Source organism: Dipteris shenzhenensis, chromosome 25 (assembly GCF_047967505.1).
Source record: "Dipteris shenzhenensis isolate YYH24624 ecotype China chromosome 25, Dip_SZ_1.0, whole genome shotgun sequence".
Lineage (NCBI taxonomy): Eukaryota > Viridiplantae > Streptophyta > Polypodiopsida > Gleicheniales > Dipteridaceae > Dipteris > Dipteris shenzhenensis.
The window spans coordinates 7,088,429-7,107,964 of NC_141620.1; the positions used below are offsets into that span (position 1 = coordinate 7,088,429).

The following is a 19,536-nucleotide window of genomic DNA, read 5'->3' on the forward strand; positions in this document are numbered from 1 at the left end:
GCCTCCACAGACCACCATCCTGCTAGAGGAGTGAGAGTAAAGTGAGGAGACCCATAAAATCCATCTATCACTGAAGCCTAGCCTCCTCATAGTGCCCTCCAAGAAACCCCAGTCCACCCTATCATAAGCCTTCTCAAAATTGAGAAGGAGAACTGCAATCTCCTGCTGACTCTCCTTCGCCCAGTGAGTGGCCTCCCAAAAAGTGAAGATGTTATCCAAGATACTCCGATCTTGGACAAATCCTGTCTGAGTAGCTCTGATGATATCTGGCAGCATAGGCTTTAAGCGAAGAGCCAAGGTCTTCGCTAGGATCTTGTAGGCTGTCCCTAGAAGTGTAATGGGTCTCCAATTACGTAGGACTGTCTTGTCTCTCCCTTTCGGGATGAGACAAATCATACTTGTGCATAATGTCTCGCCCAAAGATGATTTTCCCGCCTTTGTACAACTAAGGAGTCTTTTATCACTCAATGTAGTAATTTGATCACTTTACTAATACACAAGAAGTATAATTTAAGAAAGAAAGAAAAAAAGTAGGCACAATCTTCGATATGGAATCTTTTATCTATGGTGTATCAGCCTTAGACATGTTTAGAATGATTGAACATAAGTTGACAGCAAAAAGCGGGAGCCTGTTTTCTTTTGTTTTCAAAAGAGAGTTTGATTGAGTATGCATGTACTTTCTAAGTTAGGAATGTAATTTTATTCCTTCTGTAATCTCCCTATGCAAGAACATACCGATGAGGGGACCTTAGCTGGCCCATTGGTGGTCCCCGAGTCTCACGAGTGCAACTAAACCAAAAGGCATTGGAAGTAGCCGAGGCCAAGGGTGCTAGGAAGGATGGAAAACGGGCAGTATGTCATGAGGGCATGGCCTTCATCATCAAGGAATTCAAATCCAAAGCAAAAGACCCTCAGTCTTAAACTAATGTATGGCCGCTTATTATCTCTTTTTTAAAGTACAATGTAGGTATCTTATAATAATCGGAGTCACTTTATGCACTCCTTGTGTTTTTAGAGGATGAGTTTGGGAATGTTTTTGGATTCATCTAGGTAAAAACTCCTTGGGAGGTGCCATGTGCCCTCCCTGAATGGATCTATTAACTAGGTTTTAGAGACCTGTTGGTCTCCCGTGGACATTAATAGACTTTCATTCTTGCTTTCTTTCTCGCCTATTATATTCTTCATTTTCCCCTCATTGTTGATGTATAGGATAGAGTAATTTCTTGTTTTATGCATGTGTGTGTGTGTGGGCATGTGCACATGTTCATTTTTGTCCTTGTATATGTATGTGCATGAGTGCTTTTGTGTATGTCTTGGGAATGACCCTGAACATTAGCTAGTCTTTTGTACACGTGCATACACTACTTGCTTTATGCTCAATCAAATGTGCTACACACTATTACTATTTTAGTCTCTAGAAGATGTACGTGTAGATACATACACTACTCGCTTTATGCTGAAATGTGACACATGCTATTATATATATATATGCATGTTGTTGATTTGGGTTGCAAGCACTGTTTTAGTCTGGAACATGGCCAGCTTATTTCTTTGTTCTTTTCCTAGATGGATGATGTGAGAATGACAGTGGCAGAAATGGCCAACAGCAGCAAAGATGATGTGAAGATAGTTGTGTCTCCTTACCGAGTATGCCCACTTGGTGCACACATAGATCACCAGGTGTGCTGTGCAAGATATCTGCAAGTAAAATAGTTTTTTCATAAAATAGATCTCTTCTGTTTCTGTGTGAAGATAGTTGTGTCTCCTTATTGGGTATGCCTAATTGGTGCACACAGAGATCACCAGGTGTGCAAGATGTCTGCAAGTAAAATATTCTTTTGTAAAATGCATCTCTTGCGTTTATTGTTACTAATGTCTTCCATATTTTTGTACCATCACACCAGCACAATATGTGTATCTATGTGATGGAGGAACTGGGACATGTCTAGAAAATAAGGGCTTAGTCTGCCACTTCAGCTGGTTAGAAGATGAGTAAAGCTTAATCAAGCGCTGCTAGCTCTTGCACAAAGGAGTCTTACAGAAATATGCATCGATTTTTTCACAAAACTAACTTTGAGCATATTAAAACTTTAATTATTGAGTGTTGTACTTAAAAATTCCAATCGCAGAATTTCATATAAAACAGGCATACAACATGGTGCCTAAATATGCTTGCTAAACATTCTAGAACAATATTTATGGTTTGAGAGTTGAAGAGTCAAAGACCTTAATTAGCCATTTCCCTGTCCACCTAGTCTTGCTCAATAAAAAATCAAATAAAATGCCGTGCAGCCTGCCAGCCTTTCGCCCTCTCTTCCCTTCCTGCAGCCTCACTACCTTACGATCGTTTCTTCCCCTTTGCCTCATCCATCTCTCCGGGAGCGTCACTACCTCGCGATCATTTCCTCCTTCCTTGTGATCCCCACCTCATCCATCCTTCCTCATTTGTAGCCTTTGTCCTTCCGCTAATTTCTTTAGCTTTCTCTAGAAGGCTGCAGGTAACGAAGTTAGCTTTCATGGTTTAACTCAGCCTTCCACCCTTTTTAATTGGTGATGGCGTCATCTTCAGTCACACCCCCCCCCCCTCTTGACCAGCTGCAAGAGCATGCATTTTCTCTGAAGACGAATCGCAGCAGCTCAAAAAAGAGGTCAAACTAGAGCATGCTTTTTTTGCACGCATACATGGGGTCTTACTCTTCTAGATCTTAGGCTAGCAATGGATGCTTGCATCCCTTCCTCCTAACGTCCACACACCTGTCAGATGTTCAACCTTTGGGCAAATGTTTCTTCCAGGTGGTTTTTGATTCCTTAGAGATTGTCTTAGCATACTTTGGCTGCTAGGTCTCTATCCCTAAGCTTTTTTGGAATGTATTTGTTAGAACCCTCTAGTCCCCAAAATTATTATGTTTATGGATCAAAGAAATGGATCGCAATGTACTATGGAAGAGCATGGACTTTGTTTGAACATTTCAATGAATTAGACTACTTGGATCATGATTTTGAAGGTTTTGCTTGCTATCACCTATGATGTATGACTCTCCAAAAGTTAAAAAAACTCTCAAACTCGTTGTAGAAAAACTCATAAAAAAGAATCCCCCCTTAGAAAAAAACTTCGTGAAAGAAATCTGACCTTCATGCAATTGATTTACTAATGCTTATGGCCATATTATAGCCATCCCTTCACCTTGGGATTTGACTTGGTGGAGGAAGATAGGAAGGTTACCTCTCTTTTCATTTAGTTGCTTGGACATCCTTAGGTTTACCACCATTTTCTTCCCACCATTGGAGCCACCTTCCTACACTGCCTACTTCAGTAGTAGAGGTAATCAGGATGCATGGAGTGCCTCATTTTAGGGTCATTGGCATTGACCCTAACATTAGTAGTGACTATATTATGCTTCAGTGTCTAGATGATTCTGTGTTGAGGTAGATGATTGAGGTTGCGTGATGCTAGCATTAGTGCCAAATTTGTAGATTCTTTGGGCATTTTGCCAAAGATGCCCAAAGAAGAAAAGGCGCCCTAAGAGGAAGAGAGAAAGGTTTCTCCTCTTTAGGTCAACGCTTAGCAAGATCCTCCTTTAACTTATGTGCCTTGTTGTTAGAGATAGGTACTAGTATGAGATGCTAGGCTTGCAATTCTAGAGCCAACACACACAAAACCTCAATCCCTCTCTCCACTCTTTGCTTAGGTCATTTCTATGGTCAGAGGACGGCTGAGTGCAGGGCTTTCCAATTGGGTTGACACTTTGTTCACTCTGATTAGGCTCATGAGAGGATGGACGCCTCTTTTCAAATTGTGCAAAGTAATGCATTCACTCTTTTAGCTGATTGTGGAGACTTTGTTACAGAGTTTGTTCCTTTCACCTTTGCTAATAGACAAGCCCATGGTCTTCACCTGCCAGTTCTCCACTCACTGGAGGTCTTCAATAGGTTGATCTTTCATCTCTCGTGGAGTTTTCATCCCATACCCCAAGAGACTGGGTACTAGGGGCATGTGCTTCCACCACTAGGTTCGGGAAGCAATTCTAGTCTTATTCGACCCATAGATGAGGGCTGTTAGTTGGAATACTCAGGGTGGTCTAGGGTAGCCTTATGCAACCCATAGATGTGGGTTGTTAGTTGGAACACTCAAGGTGGTCTAGGGTGTGTCCCTCATGTCACTGTAGATAGTTGATCTGTACACAGCTACATTTCCGTGGGACTTGCATTTTTTATAGGTGGGCACCATTGACCACCTTTTTTTACAGGAACATAAATTGGATGATATAGTTTGCAGGAGATTTGATAAACTCCTTTCTTATTGGATGTTTTGGTTTGGATGTGATTGATACTAGAGGAGGGACTTGCATTTCGAGACATGGTGTTATTATCCCCTTGAGAGCTCAGTGGGTTATGCTTTTGATTGAGGAGCAAAAGAATCAATTTTCTTGATTTATATGCGGGAGAGCATATTTGGTGTTGAAAGAAACTACTGTCTTGGAGTCTAGAGGTAGATTCTTGGATCATTAGGAGTGACTTCTATATGTTGGAGATGCTCAATGATAAAAGAGGAGTTAGGAAAGGAGGCATTCATCCTTTGAGGAGAGCTGCTTGGGATACATTAATTTTTCAATTAGAGGTAGATTGTTGGTTTGATACAAGACAGATTTTATGTTGATGATTGGATCTTGGACAGAGGTTGCATTGTTGGATTTGCCCCATGTGTCTCCACATCTGATCATTTCCTAGTTATTCGCACTCTCTTTGAGCCGCATACTTCCTTGCAGTCAAATTAAGCTTATACTTCCTTGCAATCAAATTAAGCTTATCTACTGCTCGACAATAGATGATGTGGCTGATATTCTAACCATGCCTCTTGCTAGAATCAAGCAAGAGAGTTTTGCAACCCGATGGGTGTGAAGCCTTATCGATTATTCATCAAGAGGGAGTGTTGGAAAAAATGCTGAACTATGGACTTAGTTTACTAAATTACCGATGGGGTAATTTTGGGTTAGGATTAATAAGAAGTCAAAAAGAGAGGTAGATACACCTTAGGTCCTAGGATAGGACATCCACGACGTAATGCCATAGATAGGGTTTAGAGATTTTCAAGGGGCCACATGATGTGGCAAGCCCACACATACGTCCATCATGGATGAAGAGTATGGCTGCCACATGGCACCATTCTATTGGTCGATCTCTTGTGGCCTTGCCATGTGGCACACAAACATTTTCTCACCATCTCACTCACTCTAGGGTAGCCAATTAGATGCAGCATATGTTTGATGCATTCTTATTGGGCACACTGCATCAGTGTTCCACATAGGATGGGGATGAAGCCCTGGCTTCTAAGAAAAGCCATTAGAAAGATTCTTTCTCCTCACCTTCACACCTCTTGAGTTATGGTTTGCTGTATGCTTTCATCCTAGCAGCTGTTGGCATTTATATTCTAGAAATTCACATGTGTGTTTGTGTGTGTGGCTTTTGATACCATTCAAGACAATACCACTCATCGTTCTCACATGATCCCCACTGAGCTTCGACATTGGGAAGATATGCTCTCATTCCTGCATGCAGAAGATCTATGGCTCTCAACAAGGGACAGAGATATGGGTTATACATATCATCACAATGCCTTTACTCATTACTGGGCTCGACTTGACAGATGGTTTTTGCTGCATGCTCAGCAGTATGCTGATTTTACATGTGCACTATGGGTCGATCATTCCCTGTTGCTATCTGATCACTTTCGAGTATGCTTGACATTATCTATAGCACGTTTGACAGATGATATGCCTTTTTTTGGTCGTCGCCTGCTCCATGTTAATAGTGCTTATTTGCTTCATCAACAATTTCAGAACATGGTGAGAGTGGCTGTCCGCCCCCTCCTCTTACATGCTCAGGAGGACATGGATTTTGCTTGGATCAGTCTTGCTCATCGCTTGCAAGCTGTTATTCAAGATTATGGACGGAGTTACATGGGCTTGGTGGTGGGTTGTCAAGAACTTGGACTATGACCCGCTCAGTGAGACAGGGTTGCCCTCTTAGTTCCTTACTGTATGCCATTGCTACCCATCCGTTACTGTTGCATATGGACCATCTTGCAGATACAGGACAGCTTCATGGCTTGCAAATTCCAGGGGCACAGTCATTTCTTGCACATGCATATGCTGATGATTCATACTTTATGCCCAAGAATTCTCAAAGTGACCTTTCTCATTTGATGCATACACTGAATGACTTCGGCATAGCTGCTGGACTGCATATCAACTTTCAGAAATCAAAACTTCTAGCATTGAAAGAAGCTGATTGGCATGCACTTCTCTGGCCAGGCCACATTATCTCTTCCCATACTATTGTGAGGCATCTAGGATACCCCATTGGCTGGAATATTACCCCGCAACAACAGCTCAAATGGGTGCTTCAAAAGATTAACAAGAAGCTGGAATACTGGCATTTGTCCACTTGGCCTCTACATGTTCGACTTCGGATAGTACAGTCCATCATTATGGCATATGTGCAATTTTATTTGCCTCTTCTTCCCTGGTCTTTTAAGCATTTGGCTTCCTATATGTCCCAGGCTATGGAGATATTTTGGAAAAGCAAATCTCATAAAAAGTCTTTGCGACTACTACCTATGCAGTCTATATGTTCACCCAAGACTCATGGGGGCCTGAATATTCTCAATCTTCAGGTTCATATGTTGGCAAGAAAGAGCACTATGATTGCTGATTTTTTTCAGCAAAAACAGCCATGGGCTATTATGTTAGCAGCTATGTGTGGAAAGTTGAAACATGACATCCCATGCATATGGGCATTGGATTACAGATCACTGGAAAGCAGTCATGACCACATTTCAGGGGAAAATTCCTGGTTGTCCTATTTCTACTGCTTTTATTCATGATTGGAAGAGAATTCTCTCTTATGCTAAATGGACAGGTGCTTCCTCTCATCATGGTAATTCTTTTCGCTTGGAAAGCATCCATTGGAGCAAGGTGTTTGAATCGCCTCTCGCTTTACAGGCACCTATTAAAGCATACAATCTTATGAAATTGGGCATAAGATTTGTTGGAGATGTTGTGAATCAACAAGGTTATATGCTCTCATTTCCACAAGCTTGCAGGACATTCTCCTTGGGTCTGCATCATAGGTCCATTTGGAGAATACTTTCAACTATGTTGCAGCCATTTGTTCCGGTTCCTCCACTGTTTGTACAGGACAGATTACTGGACTGGAATTTGACTTCCTTACCTCCTGCTACCCATTCGCTTTCAATGCATAATCTAGCCTCCTCGAAGGTCTACAGATTTCTTCTTCCACCGCCATGGAATGATAAGCATGCCAACACTCTTTGGAATTTGGATAGGCCTTTATCTTGGTGGCAATCACGACTCATGAAAATCTGGAAAGCCAAATTGCCATTGAAACAAAGGCTTTTCTTTTGGAGATGTATAGTGGGAGCTTTTTCCATTAGGGTGAAATTGGCAGCACGTCGCATTGCTTCCCCTTCCTGCCCCCGTTGCTCTCATCACCGCGAGACAGTTCCTCATCTATTATGGTCTTGTCCGCACTCTCGCATATTGATCACTCATGTTTCTCATTTGCTGCGGCTTCGGTTTCCCTCTATCAGATTTGGGAAACTCTTCTGGATGTTTGGATGCCTCTCATCTCAGATGTCTCCATTCCTCCTCTTCTTTCACTGGACTCGCTTTTGGGTACTATGGACCATTTGGACACAGAGATTGCATTCTAGGATGGGTCAACAGTTTCCTCAGGCATATGTTTTCTTCAGAATGTCCCTCAAGCAATCCTTATATGATAGTTATGCTGCAAGGGACTTGGATGCTACTAGCCTTGAAGTGTTTTCTGACTGTTTTTGAGTTCTTCCATTGGGCTCTTTTTGAGAGTCTAATGTCATGTACATTGATTTCATGTTAATAATATAGTAATGTGCTTTCACTTAAAAAAAGTGTGTGTCTTTCGATGTTGTAATCACATGTTCCTTTCTTGGGGACCATTTCTTGTAATATAAAGACAAATAGATTTCACCAAAAACAAAGTGTGTGTGTCTGTGTGTATGCATCTATTCCTACCTGTGTGTGGAGGGCATTGCAGTGTGGTAGGCCTCCCATTCGTGTTTTCTTTCAATGTTTTCCGTTTGGGAGGCTTGGGAGTGGACTATGCATAGCAGCTAGGATTTGGCCATCCTACTCTTGGATTTCAAGGAAGCTTATGATGGAGTACACTAGGTTTCTTGGAGGTTTTGTTTTTTCACATGCTTGGATTAGAGGGGTTCCCTCTTTGCACAGATCAGCCCACAGCCAGGTGCTTATCAAAGGGGTTCAAGGAGAAAGAAAGAAAGTTTATTAATGTCTACGAAAGAGCCAAGGCTCTATGAGACTGAAAAGAAGCCACACACGATGAAAGATAAGGGTGGGGGTCACTAAAATGGGCACCCCTACCCAACGGCTGATGCCTGTGAGATGAGAAATAAAAGTAATACATTGCGCTGTCGTTGCGAGAGAAACCCCTAGTGGGGGAGGCAAACACCAAGGAGAATCCCCTGGCTGTCTATCAATCGGTCACTCGTGCTTGAGTGGTTGGACCTGTGAATGGTGTTTGTGGGATCAACACAATTGGGTGACTTAGGTGAGACAAGAGGAGCTCATCTAACATTGGCTCAGGATTTGGCAAGGGCTATTGTCAAGAGAGAAAATTAGTGATAGAACGCTACAATCGCTCGGCCTGTTTGGGTCCATCCCTCCTCCTATGTACTCTTTGCAATGTGGCCTTCTATCTGACAAGTGCTATCGTCATAGTGGTCTCTCTCCCCACGTTGAAGAGAGAGGATATGTCTGTTGCGCTTGTGTGAGTGTCCACTTGAGGATGTCCTTTGCCCCTTTCATGTACTCACCCCCCTTTTCAGTGTGGAGAGTCAAGAGTTTATTCCCGCTTTCATTTTCAGCCATGGCAAGAAAATATCTAAAACATGAGAAAACATTTGACTTGGATTTCGTTCCATAAATCCATGTAAACCTGGTGCAATCATCCACGAATGTGGAAAAGTAAAAGTAGCTGTCCGCCTCAGCCCGCATACATCAATATGTACGAGATGCAACTTTTTGGATGCACCAACAGCCCCATCCTTTGGAGATGAGATACCTGTGCATTTTGCCCAATAAGCAGCCCTCACAAACATGTTTAGTAGGTGCATGCATGGGTGGGAGTGCATGCGGATGCCATGTTTAAAGCACAGCTGGTAAGTGCTGTGGGAACTCTAGCTCAGCCCACTTAGGATGCACAGTTTGCGGAGTTCCTTAAAGCCTAAGAAGAAAAAGAAGAAAACTCACGGGCAGCAGCCTGGTGATATGTCGTCAGTTATGCATCATGCAGAGGATGTTCCCATGCCACAGTTTGCTTTTGGCCTTGGTGCTGGTTTCAACGGTCAAGGAAATAATGTCCAGTTTATGAATCAGGGCAGCGAGCTTTTCCTCAACTTCTATGCATCAAGGAAGGGGGAACGAGCACAGTTGATTACCTGATGGGCTCCCTAGCCTTTGCATCACACGTACACGATCTCACTATCCCTGTCCTTTGCTTGGTGTTGATCACTCCTATCTAGCATTCAGCATATCGACCACCACATTAGCCAAACGTCGGCCCCTACCCCTGTTAAATACACTTTGACTATGCCCTGCATGTGGTCTATATGAGCCATGTGTCCCATGAGTTGCTGACCTCCATTGGGGATGTTGCGGTCCTTGCCCATGTCTCGGACACTCTGGTATCAGTGGTTCAGGATGCCATCGGCAGATCTTTCTCTTTCTCTACCCCCCGATCCACAGCACATCCCCTAGCTGGGAAGATGCGCCAAAACTCATGGTTTGATGATGAGTGTCGCGAGACGAGATCCCACCTCACACGGGAGCGGGATTCAGGACACCTTATGACGCTTGAGGCACAACGGGTCTCTCGACGCTTGACATGCTGTAAGAGATGGGCTTTCCTCATACATAGGATTGATGAGATCACAAATCTAGGCTTCTGGCACACGTATGCGACCTCACTCTATGATGTCCCTATCCAGGCAGCACCCAATATGTCATCTCTGCCCAAGCCCACTCTCATCATGTATGACCACATTGGATAATTGGTGCCATGAAGCTTGTCATCGGCCCCAATCAGCCCAAACAAATCATCTTTGCCACCAGACATGGTGCTGAAATACAAGACAAATACACCAACTGGCAAAGCAAATGAGAGAAAGGCAACCTCTCAGAATCAAGTATCAAAAATCTGCCCAAGCTTCAAAGCTTATGCCTGCAAAAGACTCTGCTGTCCCAAGGTGTACCTGTTGCAAGAAAAATCCCCAAAGGCAACACGAGGCCTTCCAAGGACACACAAGGCCTTTCCAAAATGCAAATGAAGCAGAAATTGGAAAGAGCCAATGCAACAACGGCTTACCCAATGATAAATCCTGCAAGGACAGCAGTAATAGGCTCTAAAAGCGAGCAAATGAGGTCTGGAAATGAGAATTACAGCAAAAGTAGTGCTCCCACGAGGAGGAGAGCACGTAGAAATGGAGAAAGAGATCCAATGGAAGGGAACTCGCAGCCCGAGGCAAAGGGATGCCAAATGAGGAGGGAAGGGCTCAAAGAGAAGTCTCCGGATCAATTCAGCACGCTCCAAATAGCTCCAAACGCCAGCACGCAGCTCGAGGCAGCTCCAAAATGCTGGCACGCAGCTCGAGGCAGCTCCGAAATGTTGAGAAAGCTTCAATCTACCTGGCACGCACCCTGAGGCAGCTCTAGACTGCAATTAATGCTTGCTGACGCAGTCTGTACTGCAATAAATGCAGCTGTCAGGTCTGTACACAGGCCGTACAGCTTTAAATGCAGGTGCACCAGGTCCGTACAGCTTTAAATGCAGGTGCAACAGGTCCGTACAGCCTGTACGTGCTTTGTACTGCATTTAATGCAGTTTTGACAGTTCTGTACAATTGTACAGATTCACACGTGCGAAGAAAAACTGCAGGAAAATGCTCCGAATGTGCCTCCCTTCGCTGTAGCTGCTCCAAAATGCAATCTTTTCGTGTCAGAATGAAGTCTTTCGCGACAGAAGTGCTTGGAAAGGTCTCAAACACTCGTGGGAGTGTGAAAACCAGCAAGTCCAGCAGGAATGAGGGCTCAAGAGGCTGCCAAACAGCGGGGGAAAGCTGTCAATGGCTGAGGGAATGGATTCCCGACCTGCCCTGATACCACTGTTGGGTGTTGGAAGCAATGGAAGCTCGAAAATGGTAGCACAAAGGAGAAAGACGAGATGCTGTAATAGATTGCTGCAAAACTGAAGTGTGAAGGCTCAAGGGAGAGCCAACATAACAAAACCCTAGGGCTAACTGCCGTAACTGGACTAAGTGTCCTAACTGACCTAGATGGTACTTAAATTAACTGTACCAATAGTCCTAACTGACTATAACTAGGCCTACAAGGCTCATACCAAGGTATAAGTGGCATCTATGGATAGCCCATGAGATGGCCTACAAAAACAAGGGGTGAGAAGGATTGGAAGTATAGCCTCATCTGGACGAAGGCAGAGAAAAAAGAAGACCTGAGTGCCAAGGCTTTCATATCAACACTCAAGGAAATATGTATGCAAGACACAGAAATTGAATGCCTATGCAAGAAGCTGAGAGAGACTAGAGAAGATGAGCTCTCAAACCTCCGAGCCCAAATGCAAGATGAAATGAAGAAATGGCAAGAGTAGATGCAAACCAAATGGACATGTGAAAAAGGTAAAATGCTGCGGGACATGACTCGTGTTCTAGGTGAAAAAATCAGTAGTTTGACCTCTAAAATTGAGACATTGGGAGCCCGTGTTGCTGCCCTTCAAGATGAGAATGACAAATTGAAGGCAAGTGCACTTTGGGAGGAAGGGGAGTTTCAGCCACCTTTAAATGAGGAGCTGAACACCATTAAAGAACAAATGCAATAGCTCAAAAATGCAAAGGGGATGTCAGAGGAAGGATGCAAGATCATTGATGTGCTGAAATTAGAGAATGAACAGCTCAAAAAGGAAATGGCAGCTTTGCAAACAACGGTACAAGGGAGACATGCTGAGTTCATACAACAAATCACGAAGGGGAAAGCAGATATGCTTCCATGGAAAGATGTACTAAAGAAAGATACAACACCAAAGAAAAGGGAGCTCATTTGCAAGTCCCCATTTAAGAAGGCTGTTTTTATGTCCAACTGATGAACATTCCACTCAAAATGTGCAGCCATTGCAATTACTGATCGGATGGTGGTCATCCGGGATGTAGGAGCGAATGTCTCCTCATAATCTATGCCCTTTTTCTTAGCATAGCCTTTAGCAACCAGCCTGGCTTTATATTTGTCAATGGAGCCATCTGGCTTCCATTTGACTTTGAATACCCATCGTGTGCCAATGGCATGTTTACCCTGTGGCAAGTCCACAACATCCCAAGTCTGATTTTTTGCAATGGACTGCAACTCATCGTGCATGGCATTCATCCAATGCACATTATCCTTTGCCTCTTCAAATGTGGCAGGCTCCTCCTCATCAAGGAGAGTACTTGCATATGCTGATTCCACTGAATTAGCACCTTCCATGTGCCTTGCTGCACTGCGAGTCCTGCCAGATAACGGAGCATCAAGTTTACTCTCCCTGAGAGTCTGTAACAGCCAGTTTGGGACTGTTTTTGCTGCATGTATGTCTGCAATTTCTTGCTGCACCACCTGTTCCACTGCCTGTGGAGGGGGCAAGACATCCTGTGGCGGAACTGAAGCATCTAGAGGTTGCTGTAAATTCTGATTTGGATCAGAAAAATCAGCAGGGGAACCCAAAGCAATGGGTAGCAACCCCTCAAAGACATCCTCTGAAGACGAAGGCATTTGAAATTCAGCCTGAGTGTGAGCTGAATTTTCAGAAAATATCACATCTCTACTTACTATGATTTTGCGTGTAGCAGGATTGTAGAGACGGTACCCCTTGCTTTTTGCACTGTATCCAACAAATATGCATTTGATGGCTTTATCTGACAATTTGTGCCTAAATTCAACTGGCACATGTGCATAAGCAAGGCATCCAAAGACTCGGAAGTGATCCACTGAAGGCTTCCTGTCATTCCAGACCTCAAAAGGAGTTTTTGTTTTTAAAGCCTTAGTGGGAGCCCTGTTCAAAATGTAATTGGCACACATCAAACCCTCTAGCCAGAATTTATGAGGCATGTGTTTGCTTTTCAGCATACATCTGTCCATTTCCATGAGGGTTCTATTTTTCCTCTCAGCTTTGCCATTTTGTTGAGGGGTCAGCCTGACTGTGAGCTGATGCACAATACCCTTGCCTTTGAGAAAAGCATCAAATTCTGCAGATAGGTATTTCTCACCTCTATCCGTGCGCAATGTCTATATCTTGAGTCCGGTTTCATTTTCAACCATGGCTGAAAAGTGTTTAAACACCGTGAACACTTCAGATTTCTTTTTCAGCCCATAAACCCAAGTAAAATTGGAGTAGTCATCAATAAATGTAATGAAGTAGAGATGACCACCCAACGATGGAGTCCTCATGGGACCACAAACATCACTGTGTATAAGCTGCAATTTGCGGACAGCTTTAACTGAACCATCCTTCTTGAAGGGGAATCTATGCATCTTACCTAAAATGCACCCTTCACAGGCATGTGGAGGAGGTATCTCAAGAGGTGGCAATGCATCAACCATTGAAAACTTCTGAAGTGTCATCAAGCTGTTGTAATGCATGTGGCCATATCTGGCATGCCATAATTCTGCATTTTGCATGGCAGCTGTAGGGGTAGAAACTGCAAGAGCATGGGCTGCTCTTTTCTCAAAAATATCAAGCTGAAAAAGCCCACGCAGCAGAGTACCAGATAACCTTAAGGCATAGTCAGCTTCCCTGTCTCGGACAGCACATTTGTCATCCTCAAAGATGACCTGAAATCCCCCTCTATTCAAAGTGGACACTGAAAGGAGATTTTTGGTTATGCCAGGCACATATAAGACATCTGAAAGTCTGAAAATTGAGCCATCAATGACAGTGAGCTCAACCTCTCCTGTGCCACGTACTGAATATGATGAGTTGTTGGCACAAGTGACTTTCTTACCAACGGGAGTTGGATGCAAGGAAATAAAAAGACACTTCCTAGAAGTGATGTGCTTGGATGCACCGCTGTCAAAATACCATGTGTTCAGTGTTTCATTAACACTGAAAGCAGATGCATTTGTAGAAGAGTCATAGCTGCAAGTCAAAAATGCATATGTATCATCACTACAAGAGGCTGTACTATCCCGAGCATCTGGAACAGCCAACCTAGAATCTGAAATGCAAGATAAAAAGGCATAATCCTGTCCAACAAAGTTGGCTGCAGCATCCCCACTGTCAGATGCATGAGGGGCTGAATCTGAAACAGCCATACCTGAGCTGTTTTTCTTTTCTTTTGCAAGCCTTTTCCTGCATTCTGCTATGTGATGACCTGGCTTTTTGCAGTAGTGACAAAAACCCTTCTTTTTGGGCTTACTTGCATCATTTTTAGCCTTTTGTGAAGGCTGTCCTGACCCACTGGAAGGCTGATTTACTGATGTCTTTGCCTGTCCCTTTGTTTTTGACTTGAACTTTGAGAGCATGGCTTGCTCACCTGCACGTGAAGCCAAATTTTTCCTGGTCTGCTCTTCCTGAAGCAGAAGTCCTATCAACTCATGAAAAGTGAGGGGATTTGCACCCCCCCTCAATGATAAGTTCAGCGAAGTGTGAAAGCTGAGATAAGACTCAGGAAGAGAATTCAGAGTGGTTGTAATCATCTCTGAATCAGGAATAATTTCATCTATGTTTAACAATTGCTCTCTGAGATCCTGTAGCTTTGTGAGGTGGACTGACATGGAGTCACCCTCCTCCATATGTGTATTGCTCAACTCTCTTTTCAAGAAAGATACCCTTGCATCATTCCGAGCTGCATACATGCTTTCCAAGATATCCCACGCTGCTCTGGAGGTCTTACACGACCGGATATGCGGAATGATAGATCTTTTCACTGAAAGAGAGATGCATGACAAAGCTAAGGCATCCCGTGAATCCCATCTCTTCTGCTTTGGAGTAGTGACTGTAGCTGCACCAACAACTTGTCCTGCAGCTGCACCCTGTGCACGACCTCTTCCACTTCCTTGCTGAGGAGGGGTAGCAGGTGCAATATCTGCTGGTCGGATCTCATCCCCATTGACATAATCCCATAAATTTCGAGAAATCAGAATATTACGTACCATGAAACTCCAGAGGGAGTAGTTGGTACCATCCAACTTGTCTTCTTGTGAAAGACCACCGAACTGGAACTCATTCTGATTTTGATGGGCCGTATCTGAGAAAAAGATTAAAGCAGATACAAAGCTGAATTCTCTTACTGGGAATGAAATGCACAACTCCCAAAAAACACAGCCAAGCACGGGCTGTAAATGCAACTTAGATTTCTGTACTTGCACTGTCAGAAATCTGTCCAAGGATCAAAAACTCTCCAAAATCTGCCAAAAGTGCTTCAAACACTCCAAGAAAGGCAGTATGAATTGAATACTCCAAAAAATGCTCTCCCAACACAAAAGCCCCAATTTGTGGCTTGAAATTGCAACCAGAAAGGGGCAAAATTACTAAAAGTCCCAAATCTGCAATTTCTGAACAAAAGCCCCGAATTTCAGACTAGATCTGCAGATCTGTCTGTAAAAGCCCCAAATTTTAGACAAAATCTGTAATTTTTGCTCCAGATGTAGCTCCAAAACTACACAATGATTGCAATGCCTGCAACATATAAAATGCCCCAAATGTACTCCCAAACAACTGAACCAAACTATGGTTTTTTGCAAGATGTGCCTGCCAAAGAACACCTGTGGCTGAAGGAAACCCGTGCAAATCTGCAAATACAGATCTGCAAGTACAAATTGTACGGATGAACAGATTGTTGCCACACATGTGGTACTGAAGGACTGCATGCAAATCTACGGAAGGTACAGTTGGTACGGTAAGTACGGACTGTACGGTACGGTACGTACGGACTGCACGGCGGGTACGGAAGTGACAGCGCAGGTACGGGAGCAATCTGTACGGGAGCAACGGCGCTGTACGGCGAATCTGTACGAGAGCAACGGCACTGTACGGCGAATCTGTACGGGAGCAACGACGCAGGTACGGCGAATCTGTACGGGAGTTGCGGCGCAGATACGGCGATATGTACGGGAGCTGTACGGCACTGTACGTAGGGATTCCGTACAGTCGTACGGACTGTACAGACGAGTTGAAGCAGGTTGTAGCTGGAGGCAAAGGGCTGGAACTGAAGGGAGCAGGGAGCCCGAAGCTCTTGAACCTGCTCTGATACCAAATGTGAGAAGAGGGTGAGTGAGAGAAAGCAAGAGAGAGTGAGAGCTGGAAGCTTGGAAGCTGAAAGCTTAGTTGCAATAGAAGAGTGTAAGAGTACAACACAATGAAAGAAATATAAGGTTTTGTCCTAATGACAAAACCTTAGTAGTCACTAACCATATTTAGTGAATGAACTGCGGTTAGGGGGAAAAACCTCTTAAAGAGGGAAAAGTGCCCCTAACTAGCTTATTATATTACATTGGTCACTGCTTAATTATATCTATAATTCTAACATACCCATATAGAAAATAAATCAAAACCCTGTCTCAGTGGATGAAAACCAAACAACCAGAAAAGCCTGCCAAAAGTAGCAGTAGGAAATCTTGCTCGAAGCCTCTGTCGGATGAGAGCGATGAAGGTGTAAGTATGTGGACAGAACCAAAAAAACTGTAGCGCAGATTCAGTGGGGTGTAAGCATCTGTGACAAACAGCCGGAGCAATATGTCTGTGTGCAAGTAGCTGGCCAGATGGAAAAATGCCAAGCAGGACTCGCCAAAGAAAAAGCTGTTGTCGAAGAGGGACGTTGTAATGCCAAAGGAGACGCAGCCTTTTGCTCCACCACTTTAGTGGGCGATCCATATGCCAAACAATATTTGCTCTGTCAAAAATCCAAGGCGGAAGTAATAGCACTTTATACAGTGATGGCAGTGTAATATGTGAGAACTTCAAGGGACGGGCTGTAGAGTAAGAAGAGCGCAAAATCCAATCCTCAAGCCTATTCTGAAGTTCCATGCGAGGTACTAGTAAAAACAGTTGAAGCATTGCTGAAATCCGATGTCAGAGAGGACGATAATGAGCTCCCAAACCGTATTTGCTCGCAGCCATGGAAAAGGATGAAAGTGTGCCATCATCCTGAAGTACATCTGCCACATAAGTGATGCCTTTGAAGGAGAGAAAGTAAGAACGTCTTGGTTCTTGAATGGCCAAAGAAGGGTGGAATACTTTAGACAAATAAATATTCTCAGCCCTCAAGGAGTTTCCCGACAAAGAGTCTCGGCCATGCCATTCCAAGTGGGATAAGATATGTTTCCAATCAAGAAGGAGGCGAGAAACAAAAGGGCAGCCTCTGATCTTGCCTTGGATAGAGCCAAATATGAAATCCCACGGAGTGGGCTCAATGCCCAAATGCAGAAGTATGAATATGTGATAAGAGAGAGTGGATCATTAAAGCCCACGGCTGATCTCCTTGCATAAACTGCAACATCATTTTTCCTCTGTGAGCAAGCAAATGCATGTGAATATTGAGAATGTTCAGACCCCCGTGCATCTTTGGAGAACAGAGACGATGCATAGAGAGTAATCTGAGACTTTTCTTGCCATTTTTAGCACACCAGAAAATTTCCATGATAGCTGACATAAAGGAGTTTAGCTCTGCCTTAGTGAACATAATGAGAGGCAGATAAAACTGTATGTATGCTATCAAAATGGATTGTGCAATTCGCAAACGAACATGTAGTGGCCAAGTTGCAAGTTTCCAATATTCAAGTTTTGCCCTCAACTTTGTCAACACCCAATCAGTTTGTTGGGAACGGGTGAGTTCCCAACCTAGAGGATAGCCGAGATGTCGAATAAATTGAGAGGCGGGGACAATTTCCCCAGGCCACAGAAGACTATGCCATTCCTGTTCATGCAACGGCAACAATTTTGATTTCTGAAAATTGACCCGAAGACCAGCAGCCAATGCATATGTAGAAAGAGCCTGCATAATCATGGACAGATCACTCCGAGTATTTTTTGGAGTAAAGAATGAATCATCAGCATATGCTTGAGCGATCATGCTGCGACTGCCAGTAATCTCCAAACCATGCAACTGGTCAGTGTCCAAAAGGTGGTCTAGATATTGAAGCATCGGATGAGTGGCTATTGCAAAAAGTAAGGCACTTAGGGGACATCCTTGCCTAACAGAACAGCCAAGAGTCCAAGATGTAGAAATATCCCCTGAAAGTATGCAGGCAGCTTTACTATCTTGATATAGCCAAGTGATAACTTGCTGCATTTTTGTGCCAAATCCCAATGCATGCATAGTCGATGAAATAAAATCCCATTTAACCGTGTCAAAGGCTTTGGCAATATCAACTTGCAATAATAAAACATCTTGCTGCGTGTATTTGGCATATTCAATTCCAACATAGGCATTAGCAATGTTATCTGTGATATGCCTACGCGGGACAAAGCCATATTGGGCAGAATGCAACCCATCATGTAGAAACCCCTTTAGCTGATCGACAATCATTTTTGTAGTGACTTTGTAAATGACTGGCATAAGGGTGATAGGTCTCCAGTCTGCCAAAGATTCACAGATTTGTTTTTTTGGAAGGAGTTTAACAATGCCTCTCTTCCATGCGTCTGGCATTTTCTGTTTTTGCCATGCAGAATTCACCATATGCAGCAATGTATGCTTCAAAAGAGGCCAATATTCTAGAAAAAACTCAACCGTAAGACCATCCCATCCTGGAGATTTCCATCTTCTGCAGGATTTGACTGCATCTGACAGTTCCCTCTCAGTAAAAGGTTCCTCCAATTCCAAAGCTTGAGTAGTGGAAATAATAAGAGAAACATGTTGTAACAGCAAATTTCGTGCAACCAAAGCTTGCTGTGAGGGAGGAACTGCAGAACCAAATTGCTAAGAAAAATGTTGCACACAAACAGAAGCAAGCTGTGACCTCGAGGTGGTCCATGATCCATCAGGCATAAGCACCCTGCAAATTTCTGTTTTTAATCTCCTCTAATGCAAGCTTTTGAAAAATTCTTTGGAAGAGCAGCCTTTATCTGTAAAGGCTCTTTGTCTAGCTCTAGTCTCCCATTTGACCAGTTTTCTACGATCATTGAGTTGGAGACAATGTCTGGCCTGGCATAGTGTTGTTTGCTCATGCAGGGACAACGAACGAAGATGGCTGAGTTCAGTGAGGTCCTGACAAGTAAGTTTGGCCTGAGCAATAGTTTCCTTCGGAGTCTTCATGTAAGACTTGCCGTAACTTCTTATCACAACTTGCATTTTGGAAACAAAAGAATCCCAGGCATCATCAATATGAACATGGCTGCGAGAAGACAGAGAGTGAGATGCTTCAGTAACCATGGCCTTGAACACATCATGTTGCAAGTAGCTATTGTTCACGATCAAATGGC

General features: G+C 43.6%; 1 protein-coding gene across 5 annotated transcripts in view; it reads left to right on the forward strand.

Annotated features, from left to right (window-relative positions):
* The window catches only part of GALAK (galacturonic acid kinase), a 210,749-nt gene that overhangs the window by 25,132 nt on the left and 166,081 nt on the right, over window positions 1–19,536 (forward strand). For 4 of the 5 annotated variants that reach the window (XM_087396315.1, XM_087396313.1, XM_087396317.1 and 1 more), the window contains exon 2: window positions 1,567–1,680. The exons of the other annotated variant lie outside the window; for it this stretch is intronic. In XM_087396315.1, the coding sequence (XP_087252441.1) occupies window positions 1,567–1,680 (114 nt within the window). The remainder of the gene's footprint in view (window positions 1–1,566; window positions 1,681–19,536) is intronic. 5 annotated transcript variants of the gene reach the window in all.